Genomic DNA, 22,462 nt, shown 5'->3' on the forward strand with positions numbered 1-22,462 from the left:
ATTTCATCACCAAATCCACCGCAACCTTTGACCTTGTGCGATATTAGGGCGCACGTGCAAGTACCTGCTGTTGTCAAAAACGAATAAATCGTTTTTTGTTTCTGGGTCTTTCTCCTCAATATTAAACCTTCAACTTATGGATTTACTACAACTCAACATCTCTGTTGATTTTAAACTGCAATTTAGACTGTAATCTATTTTTTTCACGATAAGTTAATGACGATGTAAAGTCACGCACGTTCATTGTCAGACGGTCCCTTTACGGCTCTGAACTCATGCTCATTATCGGACATGGTGGTCGGTGTGGGACCTGTCTCTTTTCTACTGTCTTTTCAGATGTAACCATGCGATGTAAACATTAGAGAAGCTCGGATTTATCGAGTGTTTTAACATATCTTATCGCAGATATGGGGTAGCTGCTGTAAATTGGGCAGCGTTTTAAATTACACACTTTGTTTGAGGGAGCTATCGTTAAACACATAGTAGAAAAATGTTCAGTTCAAGATCCAACAGCGGAGTCCTGCGGTCGGACGAAAGCTCCAGTAATGGCAGTAACCTGTTGGCCCGACACAGCCTTAAATCGACCAGGAGGAAACACGAGTCTGGGACTAACATTAGCCTGCTAAGTTTGGCATCCGACGAGGACGATGAAGTCCAGTTTGACAGTAAGCAGCTTTTCTGTACTTAAAGGGGCCGCTTGTCTTGTCATTAGGAACAATTACTAGAGTAAACTAAACATAGGTGGCTGTGTACCAGGACAAAATGTCTGTCTCTGAATAATTAAAATTAGCATTTGTGTTTTTTTTAGTGCTCGGGCTCAGTTAGGTTATTTATATGCGATGTGTTTATTAACGTCACCAAGCCCAGCCCACCATTACCCCAGCATAAAATCACATAGCCTACACCAAACAGCTGTTTTACATTTTAGCTCATTTCATAAACTGCTGGTGTATCTTGGAGTGAAATAACAAACTGTATTTTTAGGAAGTGTGGTTTGGTTTTGGGGAATTAGACTACACTAACTACACTTCCTAAAAATGGCACCTCTGGCCCAGAGCGATAGATATAACATCATGTATTTGCATTCAGAGATATTTGAGCCTTTCTCCCAGCTTGGGACAATCATCCTACTGCCATTTCACTGTGTTAGTGTACCTACAAACTAGGATCAACTTTGGTCCTTATGTCATAGAAATAACTTGATTACAATACTGAAATCCCGTTCTAATGTATTACCAGAAGTTATTCCAATCCTGTTTAAAGTCTCTGAAATTGTGCAAATTTTCAGTTATTTAAACTGATGTGATTTTTTTCTAAACAGAGCTGTATATCTCAGTAAATAGGCCCATCTATATTACTAATGTCCATCCTGTGATATGCAGATCAGTATATTGGACCTTATTGGTCTATTATTTCTTTCTATCCCTAATCTGAAAGTCTGATAGGCTATATGGGAAAAAAGTAAAATATTGAATAAACAAATGCTGGAATAACCTGATTTTATTGTTCCTAAGTCCAAGACCATAAGTGGATTTTGCTTGAGGTTTCAAACATTGTGCCTTTCACATTTGAAGTTGGCAAACAAGTCAAGACTTTCTACTCGACACATCCTAATCTAACAATCTAATGAAAGAAGAGGTGGCAGGCAATTTTGACAGACGATATAACCACTCCCTCCCACTCTGGCACTGGGGCCAAGCATCTCAGCTTGGTCATGTTTTTAGGCTACAGTAGGTGGAGGACGCTGGTGTCTGCTGGACCAGGCAGATAAGCATTACTGCTGTAGACGCCCCCTTATGTAGGCTATAATCAAGATGCATTCGTTTTTGAGCCTTGGAGGTGAACACGATAATCATTATTACAGCTCTGAGTGGTTAATATTACATATAAAACGACTTTAATACAGAAAAAGATGGACCTAGGAGAAAAAAACATTATTGAAATCATTGCAAAAATCCTTAAAGAAGGTAAGACAGTTGTAACTTTCTATAGATATTATGTGAGTATTTGATTTTTATTGGCAGTTGAGAATATAATCTAAAGTGTTTTTTGTGCGTCAGTATCCAGTCTGGAGTTTTTGAGGGGACATTTTATTATAAAAATAAATAAATTGCAGAAACAAAACTGAACCAGAAATTGGGAGTTTTTAAAACAATGATTCACCACTGTTTCCTCTTTCACATTTTTTTTTTTTTTTACCTCTATGCTCAGCTTCTGACACAGATACTGACCGTGAGGTGTTGATTGCTGGTAGACATTACCCATCCATCCAAGAGTTTGCTTCGGCAATCCCCAACCACCTTCTTCTGGGGTCTCTGCTGGAGCACCTGTGTTTCGTCTATGAGAGCAATCCAGCACGCTCACGCATGCTGTTCAAAGGTATCTACAGAGTTGTTATACAGGAATTAAAAATAAGTAAATATGTGTTTACACTGCAAAAACTCAAATATCTTACCAAGAATATTTGTCTTATTTCTAGTCAAAATGTAATTTCTAGTCAAAACAAATCTCATTATACTTAAATCACACATTAAAAGTAGCTTGTTTTTAAGACACTTTTTACTCCTTTCAATCATATTTTCACTTGAAATAAGTAGAAAAATCTGATAGTGGAACAAGTTTTTCTTCCATATAACAAGCACAAAAAACTTGCTTTCACTGGCAGAATTTTCTACTTATTTCAAGTGAAAATCTGTTTGGAACAAGGGAAAATTGTCTAAAAACAAGTTAATTTTTAGGTGATGAGTCTTATTTTAAGTGGAAAGAGATTCGTTTTGACTAGAAATGAGACATTTTGACAAGAAATAAGACAAATATTCTTGGAAAGATTTTGAGTTTTTGCAGTGTAGGCTGTGAGAAGTAATTTGAATGTACAGTTGGTGGTTAACTCTGAATTCAGTTACATTTAATCTGTTGTCTTTGACAGTCATTGGACAGCGTTTAGCAGCAATGAACCTCCTCTCACCTTTGGCCATAAGTGATGAGTTCAGCACCGTCAGACTTCAGCACAACCGGGCCTTCACCGAGCTGCTAAATGCTGCCAGCTCCTCGTTGTACCCCCAGGTAAGTGGACATTTCAACACTAGTCGAGTCACTGATATGAATGTCAATAAACATTCAGATCAAAGCAGTGCATGCAGGTTATGGCTTTGTAATCTTATCAGTGTTTATTGTTGTCAGCTCACAGTGTATTCTTGTTATTTTACAGGGTCTCAGCACAAATACACACAATCCGTCTGCAAGGTAAGGTTCACCTTGTCTGGTTTTGAATATTGATCTTCCCCCGGGCAATATGCAAGTTTTATGTAAGAATTGTTGGTTGTCGACCTCCCACAGACCCAATGAGGGACTATTTCAAGCGCAGACGTCGCGGTATCTTAGTGAGTTTGAAGAAGTCTGCAGACTTGGAAAAGGATCGTATGGAAATGTATTTAAGGTATTGTGCTCAGTTCTCAACTACACTATTAATCCTGTCCAGTTCCTGTAAAGCACATGGGTTAAGTCATGTTTTTTTCTCTGTCATCATCTTGTAGGTTATGAACAAACTTGATGGACAACACTATGCAATGAAGAAAATTCTGATCAAGAAAGTCTCAAAGGATGACTGTATGAAGGTGGGCTGTCAGGGTTTTATCAATAGGCCCTTTTTTTTTTACACCCAAATACAGAGAAATACACTTCAGTGATTGTGGTTGTTTTCTTTAATCCAGGTCCTGAGGGAAGTGAAAGTGTTGTCCAGCCTGCAGCATGTAAATGTTGTGGGTTATCACACTGCATGGATGGAACATGTTCAGCCTGTAGCATGTGAGTATTCAACCTCTGTCCTGTGATGTTTGTTTAGCTGAAATAGATAAAGTTACTGTTCATGGAGATTAATGAATGAACTGTCTTTGCAGTGGATTCCAAGTCTGTTCTGCCTGCACTGGAATCACCTGGACAAGAAGACAAGTAAGACTGAAAACAAAATTACAAACCAGCTACGTATGATGTGATAGCAATGTGTCTAATAACTGTAAACTGTTTTTGCAGTTCTGATGAGAGCCCTGATGGCAGCAACACCGGCTCCTCTATAGTTTTTCAAAGCTTCGGTGAAGCACCAACAGATGCAGATCCAAGTACCAAAGCATCTCCAGCAGACGCTGAGTCTGTCAAAGCTTTGGTCCCAGCCCAAGAGAAGGGCCAGGTGGTGTGTTCCAAGACAGTGCGACGTCTCCCAGAAAATTATGTCCCCTGCGTGTTCCTTTCGCAGCGTGGTGCCGTGAAGAGCTCCAAATGTCCTGCCATGGGTTGGGACAGCTCTGCATTGTTAGAGGAGGAGTCCAGCAGGAGCAGCATCGAGCTGAACAACAACTCCTGCATCGACAAGGAATGTCAACAGTGGGCCGTCAAATGCACAACAAAGCCTTCCAAAGAGGTAGGTGCTTCAGGTGCCTCTCAGGGATTAGACTAATTACTAGCAAGATTAACATTTCTTTCTTTACATTCCAAATGTTTCCATGTTTAAGTGAAATGTGTTTCATTACTGTTCCTCTGTGTCTGCAGGTACAGTTCCACCTTATGCTCTACATCCAGATGCAGCTGTGTGAGCGCTCATTAAAGGACTGGATCTCTGAGAGAAATGCCAAACCCAAAGAAGAACAAACCTCAAGATGTAATTGATTAATTAATATTATGAATTAATATTATATTAATAACTCTACAATTTTATATTGTTCCAATGTAGATTTCATTTATTTAAAGTGCACAAGTTTGATCAGTTTGTCTCTATTTACAAACGACTGCTAATGTAATTTAATACATTTATGGTAATAATTTATTTCACATGTGTTCTAAAGAAATTAAACACGTTGCACTTTTTGATTTGTAATTTTTTTAGGTCCTTACGGATGTGTTGATCCTGAACACACACTCGGCCTGTTGAAAACCATCCTTGAAGGAGTGGAGTACATTCACTCCAGGGGAATCATGCACAGAGACCTGAAGGTAAGGGGCTTTGACAGATTTTATTTCATTGGCAAGTCTTTGCAGCTTGATGCAAACATTAGCAGTCACCTGCAACATTTTAATGAACACACAGGTCTCAACTCAGACCAACATCTAATACATTTCTAAAAGAGTCCTCTTCATCACCAGTCACAAAGGAGATGTCGTGTATGTTCTCCCAATAGTTGAAGACAAAGTCATATAGCCTCCTGGGCAGGGTTTCTTTCAGTTTCTCTTTCTTGTCCCAGACATGTTGGAGATAAATACAAGTCTTACAAATATCTTGAAGTCTTCTTGGCTGCTGAATGAGTTTTAGTAGCCGGTCTCTCTGCTTGAAGAAACATGGTAACCTCAAAGTTAAGGGCAGGTGGCCATTTTTGTTGTAGACTGTGAGTGGAGAGGTCAGGCTGAGGAGTTTGACCAGCAGGGAGCAGTTCCTGACGTTACACCTGTGATTCAGGAACAGAAATAGACAGTTCTCTCCTGCTTGGCTGAGCTTATTGATGTTGGCTCCATACCTGAGCAGCAGGTCCACAAGCTCCTCATTGCCTGAGCTGCACGCCTCGTGTAACGGTGTTATTCCCGCCTTGTTCTCTGCGTCGGGCTCGGCCCCGTGCTCCAGCAGCTCAGAGAAGCAGTTTAAGTCGTCTTCCAGTGTTTTAGTGGTCTTCATAGCCATTGTCACAGCAGCTAAGTGCAGAGGAGTGTTTCCACTGTTCTTCGCTCCCTTGAGAAAAGGTTTTTAAGATTTAAATCTGTTAGTTAGCACATAATTTAATAGCCCAGCCAGAAGAAATTTTGGCTGAACATTTTTGCATTTGTGTACACTGAGATATTTGTAATTCTTTATGGTAAGTAGAGATTAAAAAAAGCAAAAGTAACATGTTAATAATAATAATAATAATAATAATGATAATATTAATATTGTTTTCAATGTGTAATCTCAGAATAAAAGGTTGAAATTAGACCTAAATTATAGGTTAATTGATTTATATCAGACTGAATATAATTTCAACAGGCCGCATCTCCTGAATTAATTTTTATTTATTTATCTGTTTCTATGTTAATACCTTAGTTTTGATTTGAAGGAAATGTGTTGGACATTGCTGAACTGCTTCCATGGTGAACATTATTGCTTTTGGCGGGAAAAGCACAGGTGTTACTAATAACAATAACGAGGTCTGCTCTATTAAAGTGAGTCATCAAATGTCCTCTAATCAATATCATTAATTACACCTGTGCTCCACCCACTGTGTCAAAATGACCCAAAACAAATAAGAGAGCAACGACACAAACCATGTTGATGTCCGCCCCCCGCCTGCTCAAGTTGGCTATGATGTCCTTATGAAGCATGGCAGCGGCCATATGAAGGGCCGTCATCCCACTGCTGTCCACTGCATTAACATGAGCGCCGTAGCTGGTCAGGATGCGGACAGCAGACACAGCAGTGTAGCGCACTGACAGGTGAAGTGCCGTCTCCTGACCCTGTCCCTCCACCTTTGGAGAAACCACAAGAAACAAGACCAGAGCAAAATTACAAACTGCATTCTTGAGGAGGCTATTCATAATTTATGTTTTAATATATTTAATTTCAGACTTTTACATTTCATTTTTTACACACTTAGCCAGCACTTTAAACCCTCAGCCATTAATCAAGACTTTTATTGTAATACAGCATTTCCTTCCTTTCAATTTGGGAATTTTTTTATTTTATTATTTTTTATTTTATTTTATTATTTTTTATTATTTATTATTTTATTATTATCACATATTTTTTTGGACATTTTCTTTTTTTTATTTTATTGTGAGAGAAACTGAGGCAATGACACACAGTACAGGTCGGCAGAGTCAGGTATCAATCCGGCAATCACTGCATTGGGCATTGCCAACATGGGACGTGCACTTAACCACTCAACCACCAAGCACCACTGGGAATTGAATGTTACTCTGGCATTGTTGGGATTACCATACACCTGTTGAATTTCTTTTTTTTTAAGTATATATATTTTTTTATTTTATTTTTTTTATTTGATAACCATAGTAGAGAGAGACAGGAAAGGGGGAGGCAGAGAGAGGGGGAATGACATGCAGGAAAGGTCTGCCCGATGCGGGATTCGAACCGGGGGACGCCTGCGTTGAGGACTGTAGCCTCTACATGGGGCGGCCGCCTTAACCACTGCGCCACGCACCACCCCACACCTGTTGAATTTCACCGACAGTAACTTACATTAGTTTAAGAAGAGGCTATTTATCGTTCAAAACACTGGTCACCTTTGCATTGATGTCAACGCCGTGCTCACAGAGGAGCCGTAGACAGGCCTCAGCTTTACGGTGCACACCGATCATGACAGTCTGCAACTTGGTGTCTGGTTTGGGCCACGTAGGGATCTTCGGCCAACCAATTATCACCAAGTGTAGTGTGGTCCGGCCGAGATGGTCCCTGTGACAGAGGAAGAGACTTGTGACACTGATGCTGAGGGGGAACTTTCACAGCTTGAGCAGTAACAGGAAGTCCTCAGATCGCTAAACCACAAATTAAATTCATACCGTATACCTGAGCGTCTTTGTCTAAGGAAATATAAACTTGGAGTTTATATCTAACAACCCAGTATTGATGGATGCAGTTAGGACGTTATTGTGCATTTTCTTGTGGGTGTTTGTGCACACCTCATTTCAGGGTCTGCTCCTGCTGACAGCAGGGTCTGCATGCTCTTCACTTTTCTGTGAGAGGCAGCCAGGTGAAGGGGAAAGACAGCAAGGCCCTGAGTCAAGACATGTCAAGTTAGAACGAAAAATTTAATACACCAAGAAAATAGTAACTAGATCCTTACTTGTTCAAACCTGATGTGTGGTACTTGTTCCTTTTATTTATTTATTTTTACAGTAACTGTTGTTAGAAACTTAACAGGAGCAAAAACACTGCAAACATTACGTTTCTTTTGATTACTACCTTTAATCAAGTTAACCTTTATGCTCTTAATTTAACATTTAAAAGATGCTTGCGTTGTTGCAGTTACCTTCCAAAAAAACGTTTCCAAATGCAACATCTTGCTCCCATACTTTTTTGACACATCTTCAACACGTCCCAAGTGTTCATCCATCACAGCAGCGTATAATCCATTTTTGTGAAGCTTGATAATGTTCCTTCTAATCCTCCAGCATGACAAGGTATTGCAGCTTCCCAGTTCTCTGTGCTTAGTTTTTGAGAAGGGCAGTGGCAATCAGAACCTGTTTATTCTTGTTGTTGCAAGCGTTCATTTCTGAGAGAAATTCCAGTTAATGTTGACGTGGGAGAATTCAAACCTTACTACTTCTCCTTTCTGTATTTGGTGTTTTCTAGCAGCTGCTTCCGTTTTGGTGTTATGTGTGAGTGTCTAACTTTGACGTGCAGCCTTTCTGTCGGAACTGATAACGTGGTGCTGTGTGTGGGGCCAATTAAAGGGGGTGGTTAACAAGTTGTAGTGTTGTGGCACCTATGTATTTTTTGTTTTTAGTAAAGCAGAATTGTTATTTCTTAATCACTCCTTTTTATGATGGACACACATCCAGTACCTACATCACAGTGTTGTAGTCCCTATTTTCATTCAAAATATTTTTGCAAAATAAGTGTTTGGAATGTAATTTTTCACTATTTCACTATCCCCTTAATATTTTTATGAAACATGGTCTAAATTCAAAAACCTCTGACATCTGCATCTTCACACCCAGGCAGCCACACATGGAAATAATTGTAATTTCTTTGCTCTTCTCACAGCCAAGGAACATTTTCCTCCACGCTAAGGACCGCCATGTTCGGATTGGGGACTTTGGTTTGGCCTGTAGGGATATGATATTTGATGGACTGAAAAGAACCAGCCCCCCCACCAGTGGTAATACTTCATTTAATATATTTTCATGGCACAGTACTTCCTAGAGCCAATAGATGGCGCTATTTGCTTATAAGTCACATTTCTGATGTGTTTTGCAGATTCCTCTCACACCACAGGTGTTGGTACATTTGTGTATGCTGCACCAGAACAACTGAAGGGCTCCCATTATGATTCAAAGGTAAACACTGTAATAGTACAACTTATACCATTATTTGTGTTATGCTAAACCATTGTGAACTTCATATTCGTCACTGTAATAATCTCTTCTTTGACATGTTAAAACACTGCCAGTCTTTAGGTGTTTAAACTATATTAATCTTGTTGTTATCCTTGCAGTCAGACATGTATAGCATCGGAGTGCTAGCTCTCGAGCTATTCCAGCCCTTTGGGACGGAGATGGAGCGAGTCCGAACCCTTGGGGACCTGAGAGAGGGGAAAGTCCCAGACTCGTTTTGCTGCAGATGGCCAGTCCTGGCTAAATACATCATGAAGCTAACAAGTAAAGATCCTACTGTCCGACCCACAGCTAGCCAGCTTCTACAGAGTGAACTCTTCTGCAGTAAAGACATGGTATGGAGTGTTTCACTTTAAAAATAATGACATCAACACAATTGATGTTACGTAATAATCTAATCTAATCTAAATTGTTGCACTATATGTGTTGCATAATCTCCCTCTGGGGATTAATAAAGTCATTTTTATTCTTATTCATTCTTATTCTTACATGCTTGTGTGTTTTCAAAATAACATTTAACACACAATGGCTCCAGGAAGACCATTATACTTGCATTTGCACTGAGGGCTCTGAATTCTTTCTCTATCAGGTGATCCATGGTTTGCAGAGAAGGGTTGAAGAGCAGGAGGAAGAGATCATGCAGCTGAGGAGACAGATCAGTCGGCTTCAGAGTTCACAAGCAACAGTTCATGTCTCTGAGTTTGACAATACCTGAGCCTTAAAAAATGTAACAATTTACAGACTGTCAAAACTTGATATGTTTAACTACTGCTATACTATGTTACAGCTGATATGGTACAAGTGGTGGAGAGAGAGAGTGTGTGTATGTGTGTGCGTGTAAGCATTTGAGTGTATCTTGATGTAAGGGTGCAATTATTTATTTCAATAAATCATATGTCTGATGGGATTTTCAAGATTCAATGAATAGTAATTCATTCATTCAAGTCATTTGGATCGCTGCTTTGAAACTTGTACATTTATGACAAACTGAAAAAGTGATTGACAGGTAGATTTAATGATGTGTATTCTGATTTCCTGCAGCTTCTTGAACCTGAAGCAGAAGCAGCTGCTGAGGACAGAGTAAGACTTTCAATTGTGATTTTATGGGGACATGGGCACATTTATTTCCACATGCATTTAGCTGATTGTTCAGATGTTGGGTTATAGTTTTCAGGGAATGCACTTGGTTATGGATTCACAACCTTCATAAGTGAGGTACCATGGCCATACATTTCAGCATAGACACAGTAATTGGTGCCATCAAGTGTATGTGGTAGGTATGGATTTACACAACAGCTGAATTTAAAGCACGTAATGTTGATTGTACATCATGTACACAAAGGTCAGAGGTGTGTACATGCGACTTCCCGAAACACGTTTCTCGCAGAGAAACGGCCGACTGAGCCAATCAGAGACGTCGTTTCATCGCAGGTACCCGGATGTACCCGTGGGGCAATTAGCTACGTCATTGTTCACCGCCGGACACCCGCTGGAAATAAGGAATGGATTTACAACCGATATTAACGTATTCGTAACATATTCCAGGTGAGTGCTGTATTGCTTATGCGATCGAGTGACAGTTTAACTGTGCAGCCGTGCTAATTTAAAGGGCCAAAGCCTCAGAGAGTTGTTGTAATATCCTTACACCGGTTCTCTGTCATGTCGGAGAGAGCAGCGCAATGAGCACACACAGCCGCCGGTGTCGAGCCCCTCCTTTTATTAGCTCCCTGAATGTCCAGTTACTCGGGCCCCTTCCCAACTCAGATCTAACTTATTTGGAAGCGGAAGCAGAGAAGTGCTCACAGACATTCATAGTTAATGGCTACGTTATCTCCGCCATGTCGGAGAGCGACCATCGTGCCGAGCTAGCTAGCTAGCAGCGTTAGCATCAATATCACCGCACGCAGCGTTAGCAGCGTTCGGTGGCTAAGTGTTACGTCCGCCGTTTCCATGGTGTTGGAGGCTTCTCGGACCGTTCGCTCCTTATCAGTCGTTCTGTTTCAGACCTCTGTGAGAAAGGTAAGGTTTTAGCCGGCGCCCTTTCTCCCACGACGGTCAACGAAACCTTATTTTGTGTTTTAATGAAGTTCAGCGGCGCTGCGTGTTAAAGGCCTAGCAGTCGTCTGTTAGCCAATGTGAGCCAGTCTGCTGGAGCAGGTGGGAGGGAACAGCTGCTCTTTCAAACGTGCGACCGACCGTCGAGGATATTTTATTCGGTCGCGTATTGAAATCGATAATATTTACTCCTGTGCGTTTTGCAAACTATTTTCTCGTTTGTAGGTTTCACAAGTCGATCGATTTGAATAAATTTAAATTGGAATAATTTCCTAGTGTGTTGACGTTTGTTTTTGCCGCTAAAAGAAACATTACAATATGCACACAAATGGCTGTCATTTGAATGAAATGAAAGCAAACTAGTTAGATTCAAGGAGAGACTACAACACAAATGTGCTGTTTGTGTTCATTAATAGCTTTAATTAACAAGACTGCTGGTGTTATCAGTCAGTTCAGATTTCTCTCACCACAAGCCATTGTGGTCATAGTCATAACATTCAGTGATTGATCTAATAACAACATGCAACAAGAATTCAGGCCTGGGAGATTTAGCTATTTCTAACTGCCTCTAGGTGGATTATTTTGTAAGACAAATAATGTGCTGTTTTAAAATAAATATATCAAAATATAATTAGAATGACTGTAATTTTAACTGTGTTATACTACTAGAAAAGAGTGAAAAGTGACGATTCAGACTTTAGAGACTAATGGTACTTGCTGATAATTTGTGATTGAAATAGTTATGTTTACAATGCATTTAGTGGTTATAATTTTAATGTAGTGTAATCTGATTTGGGCTATGGTAGAATCCTCTCTAAGAGCAAAGGTTGTGTATAATCCACCGTCTGTTTCACTTGTGGAGAACAATCCAACAAATTTAGAAAACTGCAAGTCCCCTTAAATACATAATTTAAGGAAGAAAGTTGTGCCACAATAAACTACACCCAAATCCACATCTAAAGCGACAACAAAGATGAACAATAGAAAAAAACTTTTTCTGTATTTCCTACAGCTCCAAAAGTTGTACACATCTGTGTTTCTGTTCTTCACACAGCAATGAACAATGACCATAGTTGACAGATCTTCCGAAAAATCTGACCACGAGTCAGTCGGTTGCAAGCGATCCCCCTTCACCAGTGGAGACGTGGGGATGGACGGCAGCTGTTCCAGCAGCTGGGCAGTGGGCGCTGCTATGCCCAGTGACTCTCCGAGGCTGAAGGCTCCAGGAGGCTGTCTGGGCCCCACACCTGGAGCTGCCGTCTACAACAGTACTCCCTCCCCTGTGGACCGACCCAAGGAGCAAGGTAATAGCAACAACAATTATGCATGTATTCAAGGCTTATACCACTAATCAATGTTATGTGGCCCATATGGGCACACGTCTTGTTCCAACTCATAAAAAAACAAAACGTTTTTGAGACATCTGACATCTATAAAGTTATTTTTATTTTCTTTCACTGAATTGCTTGTGATCTAAGTTACTTGAATTTTACATACACGTAATACATAGCTGTAATAATGAAGTTAAAAGTTTCAGCAACTGTATAAGAGTCTGACACAACTGGTTTTGTGGGTGTTGTGTTGCTGCTTCCATTCTACTTTCATTCATCCAGTTACATAACTAAGCCAGTTTTTAAGTGGGAGCATGATCAATCATTTGTGCTTGTGACGCAATTGATGTTTGGATATAAAGAGCAGCAGTCCTACTTGTATTTGCAGGAACGAAAGAGAAAGCAAACTGTTTTGTTTTTTTCATTAGCTTGTTTGACTGTTTTATATCAGTAGTCAGAATCACATTATGTAACTCATTAGAGCGATAGGTATGATTATATGGTGTAGATTTCCTATAATTTGCACGAGTACTTATATTAACAACGTTAATGGTTTAGACCTTGTAAATACATTGAATCTAATTTTAGCAATGGCCTCTTTGTCTCCAGTGATAAGCAGTGGTGACGGCATTGATGTGCCCCAGAAGGTCCTCTTCCCTCCAGAGCGGCTCAACCTGAAATGGACCCAGGTTCACCGCATCGGTGCAGGTCTGCAGAACATGGGGAACACCTGCTTCCTCAACTCGGCGCTGCAGTGTCTCACCTACACCCCTCCGTTCGCCAACTACATGCTGACAAGGGAGCACTCTAAAACATGTAAGCTAATGTTCAGTTTTTCATGGCGCATCTTTGCACTTGCGTTCTTATGTAATTGTACAGTGATGAAATTGGGCACTTGGCAGTATCTGTGAGCTGCTGTCTTTCCTGAATCATGTCTCACATTGGTGTTTTTTTTTTGTCCATCTGTCTCTGCTGCAGGTCATGAGCCTGGGTTCTGTATGATGTGTACCATGCAAAACCACATCATTCAAGTTTTTGCCAACTCTGGGAATGTCATTAAGCCCATTGGTGTGCTCAATGAGCTCAAAAGTAAGTGACCGACTGTGAGGTTAGAAGGTTGAAGTTGTGCTCTTTCATAAAATATTTACCAGAAATGAATGCCAGGAGGCGCTGTGTGGCTGTTTACCTTTCCATTTTGGAGGGAAATCTTGTAGTGAGAGTTTAAAGTGAGAAATGCACCGTTGTAAACATGACAAATACCACAAATGCTTACAAGTCTTCCTGCTTGTCTTTTGCCCTCACAGGGATAGCAAAGCACTTCCGCTATGGAAGCCAAGAGGATTCCCATGAGTTCCTGCGGTACACAGTGGACGCTATGCAAAAGTCCTGCTTACCTGGAACCAAGTAAGTTTCATACTAACCTGTGTATGGAAAAAGAAATGGATAGTGAGACAACCACGTTTACTTTGAATGGTTGACAATAATTTCTGATTAACAAGACGGTTATTTGTTATTTGTTAATTTTCCTGAACTGAACTGAAATGCACGACATTAGTGAGAAATTTTAATCTTGGCATTTTGTTGATTCACTGAACGCTCCACCCAGAAGGGATGTTGCATAAAAAACTCTGTGTAAATATAGAGAAGTCATTTATTTTACTGCTGAAATATAATAAATCAATGTAGTGTATTTTATAAGTAGGTTAGGGGCACATACGACGCCTCCATGCATTAACTAAAGCCACAGCGGGGCATGTTTAATTGATACACTGCTGAAGGTGATTTTTTTTTTTAGAGAACATCATATCAAGTCAGTTCTCCCTCTGTCCCAACAAGTGGCCTCTCAACATGTAACTCTTGCTCCATGCCCTCTCTTTTTTTCTCCTGTTATTTGAGCTGTGAAATTTTGTAACATGTCAGTGCAAAACACTGCGTAGTGACTTTTTTTTTCTCTGTACAGTGCAGCCAAAAAAAAAAGGAAATGTTTGTTTATTCATTGAATGAATACGGCAGACATTGATTTATGTGATCACCCTTTTCCTCATAATATTTATCTTTGTGACAGATTGGACAGGCAAACACAGGCAACCACTTTCATCCATCAAGTATTTGGCGGGTACCTAAGGTCCAGAGGTAAGTGATTGTTGTTGATTTGTTTCTTCCACTTGATGTCATGTTTTTATGTCTTACATCTTCCCGAGACTAATAACACCGATTTGTCTTTTTCAGTTAAATGTTTAAACTGCAAAGCAGTCTCAGATACATTTGACCCGTTTCTGGATATTACTCTGGAAATAAAGGTAATTAAATCAAGTTCTCAGTCACCCATGGGTCTGACACGTCTTTGTTTTACTCTGTAACAAATCAATTACTTGAAGATGTAATCAAGGATCTTTCACAGTACTAGATCTTAAAACGGATTTTTATCTCCATACAGACAGCTCCCAGTGTCTCCAAGGCTCTGGAGCAGTTTGTTAAACCAGAGCAGCTGGATGGAGAAAACGCCTACAAATGCACCAAGTAGGTTGCTTTAAACTAGCACAAGCAATTCAGAAAAGATGGCAAGCGTTGTGTTTATTTGTTCATTTACATATTTTGACTAACAATTGAACATTTCTCCTCCTTAGGTGCAAAAAAATGGTCACAGCCTCAAAGAGATTTACCATCCACCGCAACTCTAACGTGCTCACCCTCTCACTCAAACGCTTTGCAAACTTCAGCGGAGGCAAAATTACAAAGGTGGACAAACATATTCAGAGCAACAATATAACCGTGATGCCTTAGTGACTTGTGGGTGGTGATTTGGTATTAATCAGCTGTTTCTGTGGTCGATAGGATGTGAAATATCCGGAGTACCTGGACCTGCAGCCTTTCATGTCTCAGTCCCAGGGAGAAGCCCAGGTCTACGGGCTGTACGCTGTGCTGGTCCACTCTGGATTCAGCTGTCATGCGGGACACTATTTCTGCTATATTAAGGTACTGGCACTGCTACAGACCACTGTTGTAATCTATCAGGACGCTGCGGTTGCTAAGTGCACATGCATGCGTTTATCTCAACACAACACTCTGACGTTATCAGAGCTGAATGCAGACTGAGGTTTACCTGAGAAAATACAGATTTATTTTTCTTTGTTCATGTTTTAAATAAGAAATAAAGAACATAAATGCAATTTTACTTTACATATTGACCACTTTTTTTGTTAATAAAGTCATATATATTCAGCAGTGGAAATCAAATTTAGAGTTGTGTCAAACCTGCCAACTCTTCTGTCATGTCTCACAGGCGAGCAATGGTCAGTGGTATCAAATGAACGACTCCTCTGTGTCCGTCAGTGACATCAGGTCTGTCCTCAGCCAGCAGGCCTACGTTCTTTTCTACATCAAGTGAGTAAATCCAAAAAGTTTTTATTTTCTGCACAAGAAACTATGGGTCAAAGGAACTTAATATTGTATGATTCTCCTCTCCCACTCAATATGCTTTTTAATAATCTGGGAAAATGTATATTGATTGTATATAGTTCAAATATATTTAATAAACAGTTCTTTTATCCTGGGACTTGTAACATTTTTCCTTAAGCCTGGTCACTGGAATTGGTTTCTCATGTCTCCAAATGTTTTCAATGTCACTTTCTCTTGTGTCACCAGATCCAACGATGTGAAAAAAACAGGGGACTACAGCCACATGGGCCATAACCCAGGGATCCCTGGTCAGTCGTCTCCACGGCCTGTGGTGATACCACGCATCAACACCACTGTCCACCACAACAACATCGGCTTCATTGGTCCTCAGTTGCCCCCACACATGACTAAGGTACCACAGACATGCTCTCATCCTACGCTTGTGACCAAGTGTATTTTGATATATTTACTTAATAAAGTTGGCAGTGTTTGACCCGGGAACTCAAACCTCATGCTTGTTTTCCATCAGAGTGCCCTTCATGTCAACGGGAATGGATCTCTGAGGGACTATCCCACAAGCTCCAAGCCCAGCACCAGCAGCAGTGTTGTGGGCAAACCCAACCATGGCCTGGCCTCTTCCTCCTCCATCTCCCACGCGATCAGCCGGCCCACCATGATCCCAGACCATGACAAACGCCAGAAGCTTTCATTCTTTATCGGACACGGCAAACAGAACCGCCCATCCTCCTCTTTATCCTCCTCGTCCTCTTACAGCCAGCCGTCCTCTGCCAGCAGCAGCAGCAGCTCCTCCTCCTCGTCCTCCTCTTCCTCCTCCTCCTCCAGCTCTTTATCCTCTTCACAGTCTACCTCAGATGTCCACTCAGACGTTCGCTTTGTTCCACGTCAGCTCAACCACGTAAACGGCACATCTCGCAGTAACGGGGATCACCACACCGGAGGAAACGGAGCGTCATTTCTGGTGCCGTACGGCCAAGAGTCGTCGGAGGAATCGGACCAGGAGAACTGCGGCGCGCTGGATAACGGCTGTGTAGGCAAGTCTCATCTCAACGGAAACAACACAACAGGAGATGTTTTTGAGAATTCTTCGCAAGCCACAAATGGAGAGTCAAGCGTACACCATAATGGTAACGGATTAAACGGATCGGCCTATGGTGGCTCTAAATCAGGCCAGAACGGGCACCATTATGGACAACACAAAGTCAATGGACACAACACCTCTGAAAAGGTAAGTCACAAGCTTTGTGTTTTTGCTATATCTTAACAATATTTTGCTTCTTTTTATTTAATTAACCTTAAAAAAAAAAAAAGCATAAACAGAGGTTACATTTAATTTAACATTTGTGCCCTTCAGATGTCTGGCAGTAATCTTGGAAGTGTGTCCTCTGTGGCTGCCATCGCCACTAATGGATTAGATGGTGACCACAGTCAAACAAGGTACGGTGGTAATCCAACAATGACAAGAAAAAAAGATGATGTTGTGCTAATCAAATATTAGAAATTGAAAAACACTGAAGCAAAAGTTATTTCTGACAATGTAAATTTTTGGTTTAAATTGTTATTTATGTGTGTCTGATTTGGTTTTCCAGCAAAGAGGAATACAGTTCAGCCTCATCCCATCAGGCCACGTCTTCTCACAGCGTCCATCCTGCTGCTGGTGAAGGCCAGCACCTCTCCACTTCTCACACAAGGGCTAAGAGTGTGTCTGAACCCCCGCTTCAGCACACAGCATCGTCCGCCGTCAGCACCCCACCTCCATCTACTGCTACAAAGACCTATTCTGTTGGATCTAGAGAATCTGCTTCCTCCTCTGCACATCATGGCAGCCCCGCGGCCTTATCCACCCCACCACACGGCTCCCAAAGCACCAGTGGGACACCTGCTGCTCCACAGAAGGATAGCGTAAGTGGGGCTGAAGCCAGGGATCTACCGCAGACCAACGGACCGGCAGCGGGGAGCGAAGGATGTACAGACGCTAAGGAGGAGCACCAGTACAAGCCCGGTTCTAGAGGCAACGAAAGACAATCTTCCCGAGACAGGGAGAGGGACAGGCCGCGCTCTGACTGGAGCAGAGACAGGGAGAGGGACAGACTGCACTCTGACTGGAGCAGAGACAGGGAGAGACACTACAGGGACAGGAGCCAGGAGCGAGACAGCGACGGTGATCGTTATCGGTACAGCCGGGACCACGGAGATCACCGGAACCACAGTCGGTCGAACAGGGGTCGCGTGTCGCATCACGATAGATACTACAAGGACAGGGACTCCGAGCGGCACAACGAACGGACCACCCCCCACCCAAGGGAGCGCGACCGCGACAGGTGCTCTCACCATTACCACCACGACCACTACCGCAAATCCAGAGAGGAGTGGGACTCTGAGCGGAGGGGGCGCGGCTACTCGCGCCGCGAGGAGAGGTCGAGCAGTCGCAGGAGGTGGCAGCAGGAACGTCGGGACTCCCGGGTAACGAAGGACAAGAGCAACGGCAGGGACAGGGACTATTACGCTTCAAAAGAGGAGACCTACTCTTCCGCCACAGCGGCAGAAACATCCTCAAAGTCCAAGGGCTCACCGCCTCGGTCTGCGAACAGGGACGATCAAAATCACAAGAGGACTGCTGCTGATAATCCAGGCAAGGAGAGAGACAACAGCTCTGAGGCCTGTCACTCTAAAAAACCCAAAAAGAGCAAGAAAAAGAAGAAGTCAAAGGACAAAGACAGACACCGTGAGAGCGGGTGAGTGTTACTACTAATAATCAATAGTTTTATCCATTTTTACAGCAATTATAGTGAAAATTTTTTGCTCTGGCTGCAGCTTCCCAAAAGTTATTTTGTTGCTTTTGTATGTCACATAATGAGAACTTGTTTATATTTGGGTTTTGGACTCGAGAAAAGAAGACGTTTGAAGAGTTGTGATGGCATTTTTAAAAACTTTTTCTGCTGTTATTTTGATATTTTACAGCCTTAATGATTAATCAGTAATGAGAGTATGGCAGGATTTGACTTAAGCTGATGACGATTGTCTGATATCGTCGTTCAGATCTAATTCGTGGATAAAGAGTCGTCATGTGTGTTCTGCCTTTCTCCTAGTAGCTCCGACGATTCAGACAGAACCACTGAAACAAAGAAGAAGAAGAAGAAAAGCAAGAAGCACCGGGACGCCGAGGCGGAGCAGCACAGTCCAGGAGCCACTCAGAGCCACAAGAACAGAAGCAGCGAGGAGAGGGAAAGCCGCAAGCGACGTCACCACGACACCAAGGACGCTAAACACGACAACGGTTTCTCACCTGAAAAACGCCGGCGGACCGACTACACGGACAGCAGCAGTGACCCGCCGCCCCCCTCCCACCACACCTCACCCATCAATGGTTCAGCTCACCGCCATCTCAACGGGCACACAGGTACGACAGCTTTTTCACATTCAGATTCTACAGGAACCGTATCGCTGAATTTAAAGTTTGTCAATTTAACGCGCTGATCCTGTTTTGTAGGAAACGGTTACAGCCGATCCAATGGCAACTCCTACAGATTCTCCATCGGCCTGAAACACTGACCCGGTGAGTGGGCGTCCTCTCTGATGGTTGCTGTGTGCTTTATCAGTGCCAGTGAAAAAGAGGAACTCTCATGGGCAAATGTGTTTGAGCTCATAGCCCTGCAAACAAATAGCATGAAAGCCTCTTCTTTGTCATTTCAGACACACCCGACAACATTTTAAGAACAGCAGAGGAATGACATCCACAACTTTTTGACATGGTGCTTCGTCATTGGGAATATATTGTATTTTTACCGCAAGTAAAGTGTTTTAAAATGTTCAGAAGTCTTTTTTTAAGGCATTGATTTATTTGCCGCAATTCTCCTAACTACGGTTAAAAAAAACAAAAAAAACTGTCACCTTGTTGAACATTTATGATGAAAAATATTAATATATACTTGTATGAACACAAACAAAGCCTGGAGCTTAAACATCTCAGCTGCTGCTCAGTGGAACTCAGGACTTGAAAACTTGTTAACATCCATCACAGATATCCACACGCTTCAATAATGAATGAAACAAAAGGGAAAACTGCCTAAGAGAACTGTAAGGCATCACGTTGACTGCAAGTTCAAGATGTCATCATATCTACAGAGCTGCAAAATGTTTTGCTTTTTTTTTCTCTTCCTCTTGAAATTTGCAATTTTCCTTTCACTTTGATCCCACTGGGAGCAGACAAACTGAGGGAGGAGATAATTCATGAACGAGGCAGACCAGTGCAGTGGTGGGAACAAGGCTTGGCTGACTGATACCTCCACTTTAACCCTGGACAGACTTGAGGACATTTCCCAGCTTTTTTTTCTCTCTCCTTTCTTTTGTTTGTTTCCATTTTTGCTCTGAAGCCTAAGATTCACTCACTGTAATTTTTAAACTTTTCACTTTTTTCAAGGTGCGGAGAATTTTCTCTTCATCCCGGCTCTCTCTCTCCTCCCACACATTCTTTTTTTTTTTTTTTTTTTTTTTTAAATGTTCAAAAAGAAAAACATCAAAAATTTGTTATCATGGCTGTGGACCATTTGTGTTTGCTTTTTAATGAAAAATACAGTTTGTGTCTTCTAGCATCATAAAAAATACTGTGAATTTAATTTTGAACTGTACTATCAGTTATTTTTATACATAAAAAATCCTGTATCAGGATTATCAGTAGATGTTATGTTGTTTTGCTTTATTTTTAGAAAATCCTGTTCATTTTGACCATATTCTTTGGACAAAAAACAATAATGAGTATGGTTAGCTTTTGTTTTGTTGTTGTTTTTTTCTTTTCTTTTTTTTTTTTTTTCAATTTTAGACAGACGTTGAAAAACTGCTGTTATACCTTTTTAGTTTAGCATGTCCGAATTTATACATTGTATAAGGTAAAAGCCTTAAAATACATTTGTTAATGTCAGAAATTGTAATTTGTTCTTGGTCTTTGACGTTGTTTACAAGTTGCATTGAAATGAATGAAAAATTCAGATTGAGACGAGTGACGAGTTGCCAGGGAATTTTACAAAAAGCTCCTGTCTGCCTTTATATTACATAGAATAGACTGATTTGTATTTGTTGAACAAACCTTTCACTTCATTGAAATAGTGTTGTAGATACAGTGGGCGAGGGTCGAAGCAGAGGACACTCGTTTGTATTCAGGTTTTGTTAAATACACGCGCTTGTTTAGCGGTCAGGGGCAGCGCGGCGGCTCAGCTCACTATCATTTATTCACAACACTTGTTTCTACAAGTGAAATAACCAAAGACCTGGTAAGTTGGTAAGACCTCTTCCCACTGAAATGACACCAAGTGTTCTCTGATCAGCATGTATTTTTATTCAAAGTCTTCATCAAAGAATTCAGGAGCAGTTTTCCCCAAACTGACTTCAAACCAGCTTTAAACCTAAAAGCTGCACCACCTAAGGGGTTGGTTTGATCAGTCTGGGAAAAAAAAAAAAACACAATCCTCAGATTCCAGTCAGTGTTCACATGTTTGGACTTTTTTTTTTTTTCACTTTTTCAAGGGTGTTTTAAATCCCACTTCTATCTATGCTCTCAGTTTTTCTTTCATATAACATGTATTATTTGATCCTTAGTAATACACAGCATGAGGAGGTTTCACTGCTCTGCACAAGGTCCCTCTTCCACTATTGTAAACTGTTAGCTGTTGAACTAAAAAATGTGAACGGGTATAGGCTATGGCCATTATGATTTACATGCTACATAAACACAACAAAGAACAAAAAAAACAAAACAAAAAAAAACAGTATGTACATTATATACTATACATGCATAATGTCAGTCGGGGGGAGGGGCTGCCTCTTTTGTTAAACTATAAGAAATAAATACAAAAGAAATGAACTCGATCACAGAGGTGGATCTTCAATACATAACCGTACGAGAACTAATATATGATGCATTGTAGCTTTTTCAAACTGTGGCCACGCAAGAAGGTCATTCCACTTGATATATGTTGGGTATTATTCCCCAGACTGTTAGCTTTTTATGTTTTCAAAGAAGAAATAAGGAGGGGCGTACTGTAAATGTAAAAAGAATATGAGTCTAGGTTTCATTTTCTTGGAATAAATCAGCGTTTGCATATACAGATACGAGTCCGTTGAGGGCTAACAATCAGACCAGCTGATTTAAAAGCTTGAGGCTTTCTGTAGTTAGAGGATACTATAAAAGATTGTTGGTGTTGGCAAAGACATGTGAGGTGGAGATTAAACGTTGACCGGCATCTGACAGCAAGCGGGCGATCCCCGCTCTGGATGAAAAGGAACGCAACATGACCGGGGAGGTTCAGCTTTCAAATCCTCACAATCTGTAGTGCAGCAGATGCGATTCCTTACTTGTCCGGCAGAGGGCGATATCGCCACAGCCACGTTAACGCAGAAGTTGTCCACTGATTCCAGTCATGGCTGTTGGGCCAGTCCTTCATCCTTTTTGTCCATTAATATCCAGTTGTGTAAAGATTGTGGAGTTCCTTCTACACCGTTTCACACCAGTGCTAAAGTCTGCACCGCGTGAAATAAAAGCTTTTCATATCGAGGCGCAGATCGTCTTCAGGTGGAGA

The 22,462-nt window shown here is 41.3% G+C and overlaps 3 protein-coding genes across 4 annotated transcripts; 2 read left to right on the forward strand and 1 right to left on the reverse strand.

Annotated features, from left to right (window-relative positions):
- Positions 1-282: 282 nt before the first annotated feature.
- eif2ak1 (eukaryotic translation initiation factor 2-alpha kinase 1) lies at positions 283-9,975 on the forward strand. Of its 2 annotated transcripts, none has more exons than XM_083993758.1 (15): positions 283-665; positions 2,212-2,379; positions 2,927-3,063; positions 3,209-3,243; positions 3,337-3,436; positions 3,534-3,614; positions 3,711-3,804; positions 3,897-3,948; positions 4,030-4,414; positions 4,543-4,651; positions 4,877-4,983; positions 8,738-8,852; positions 8,951-9,030; positions 9,189-9,422; positions 9,677-9,975. In XM_083993758.1, exons 1-15 carry the CDS (start codon positions 491-493, stop codon positions 9,800-9,802), a joined length of 1,998 nt encoding a protein of 665 aa, XP_083849884.1. In that variant the 5' UTR covers positions 283-490; the 3' UTR covers positions 9,803-9,975. The 2 variants fall into 2 exon arrangements, with proteins under 2 accessions (XP_083849884.1, XP_083849885.1); XM_083993759.1 differs by lacking the exon at positions 283-665 and adding an exon at positions 1,855-1,967.
- LOC311003096 (ankyrin repeat domain-containing protein 61-like) lies at positions 5,081-8,241 on the reverse strand (the record flags this gene model as incomplete). Its single annotated transcript, XM_083994781.1, has 5 exons — positions 5,081-5,710; positions 6,280-6,480; positions 7,255-7,423; positions 7,651-7,745; positions 8,212-8,241. The coding sequence occupies 5 exons, from the start codon at positions 8,239-8,241 to the stop codon at positions 5,081-5,083; spliced, it is 1,125 nt and encodes a 374-aa protein (XP_083850907.1).
- Positions 9,976-10,553: 578 nt separating the features above from the next.
- Positions 10,554-20,587, forward strand: usp42 (ubiquitin specific peptidase 42). The gene is made up of 18 exons (XM_083994738.1): positions 10,554-10,632; positions 12,197-12,446; positions 13,083-13,289; positions 13,452-13,562; positions 13,778-13,877; positions 14,539-14,606; positions 14,703-14,773; positions 14,911-14,993; positions 15,101-15,212; positions 15,309-15,449; positions 15,757-15,857; positions 16,119-16,284; positions 16,402-17,118; positions 17,245-17,327; positions 17,480-18,625; positions 18,980-19,290; positions 19,381-19,446; positions 19,584-20,587. Exons 2-17 carry the CDS (start codon positions 12,206-12,208, stop codon positions 19,440-19,442), a joined length of 3,720 nt encoding a protein of 1,239 aa, XP_083850864.1. The 5' UTR covers positions 10,554-10,632; positions 12,197-12,205; the 3' UTR covers positions 19,443-19,446; positions 19,584-20,587.
- Positions 20,588-22,462: the final 1,875 nt, after the last annotated feature.

The sequence above is a fragment of the Trachurus trachurus genome (assembly GCF_905171665.1).
Source record: "Trachurus trachurus genome assembly, chromosome: 19".
Taxonomy (NCBI): domain Eukaryota; kingdom Metazoa; phylum Chordata; class Actinopteri; order Carangiformes; family Carangidae; genus Trachurus; species Trachurus trachurus.

Coding starts and splice junctions, on each gene's coding strand:
- eif2ak1 (XM_083993758.1), top strand. CDS start 491: ATGTTCAGTTCAAGATCCAACAGCGGAGTCCTGCGGTCGGACGAAAGC. Junction 3,244..3,336: donor ACACACAATCCGTCTGCAAG/GTAAGGTTCACC, acceptor GACCTCCCACAG/ACCCAATGAGGGACTATTTC. Junction 9,031..9,188: donor GCTCCCATTATGATTCAAAG/GTAAACACTGTA, acceptor TTATCCTTGCAG/TCAGACATGTATAGCATCGG.
- usp42 (XM_083994738.1), top strand. CDS start 12,206: ATGACCATAGTTGACAGATCTTCCGAAAAATCTGACCACGAGTCAGTC. Junction 17,328..17,479: donor GGTGACCACAGTCAAACAAG/GTACGGTGGTAA, acceptor TTGGTTTTCCAG/CAAAGAGGAATACAGTTCAG. Junction 19,291..19,380: donor CCATCTCAACGGGCACACAG/GTACGACAGCTT, acceptor CCTGTTTTGTAG/GAAACGGTTACAGCCGATCC.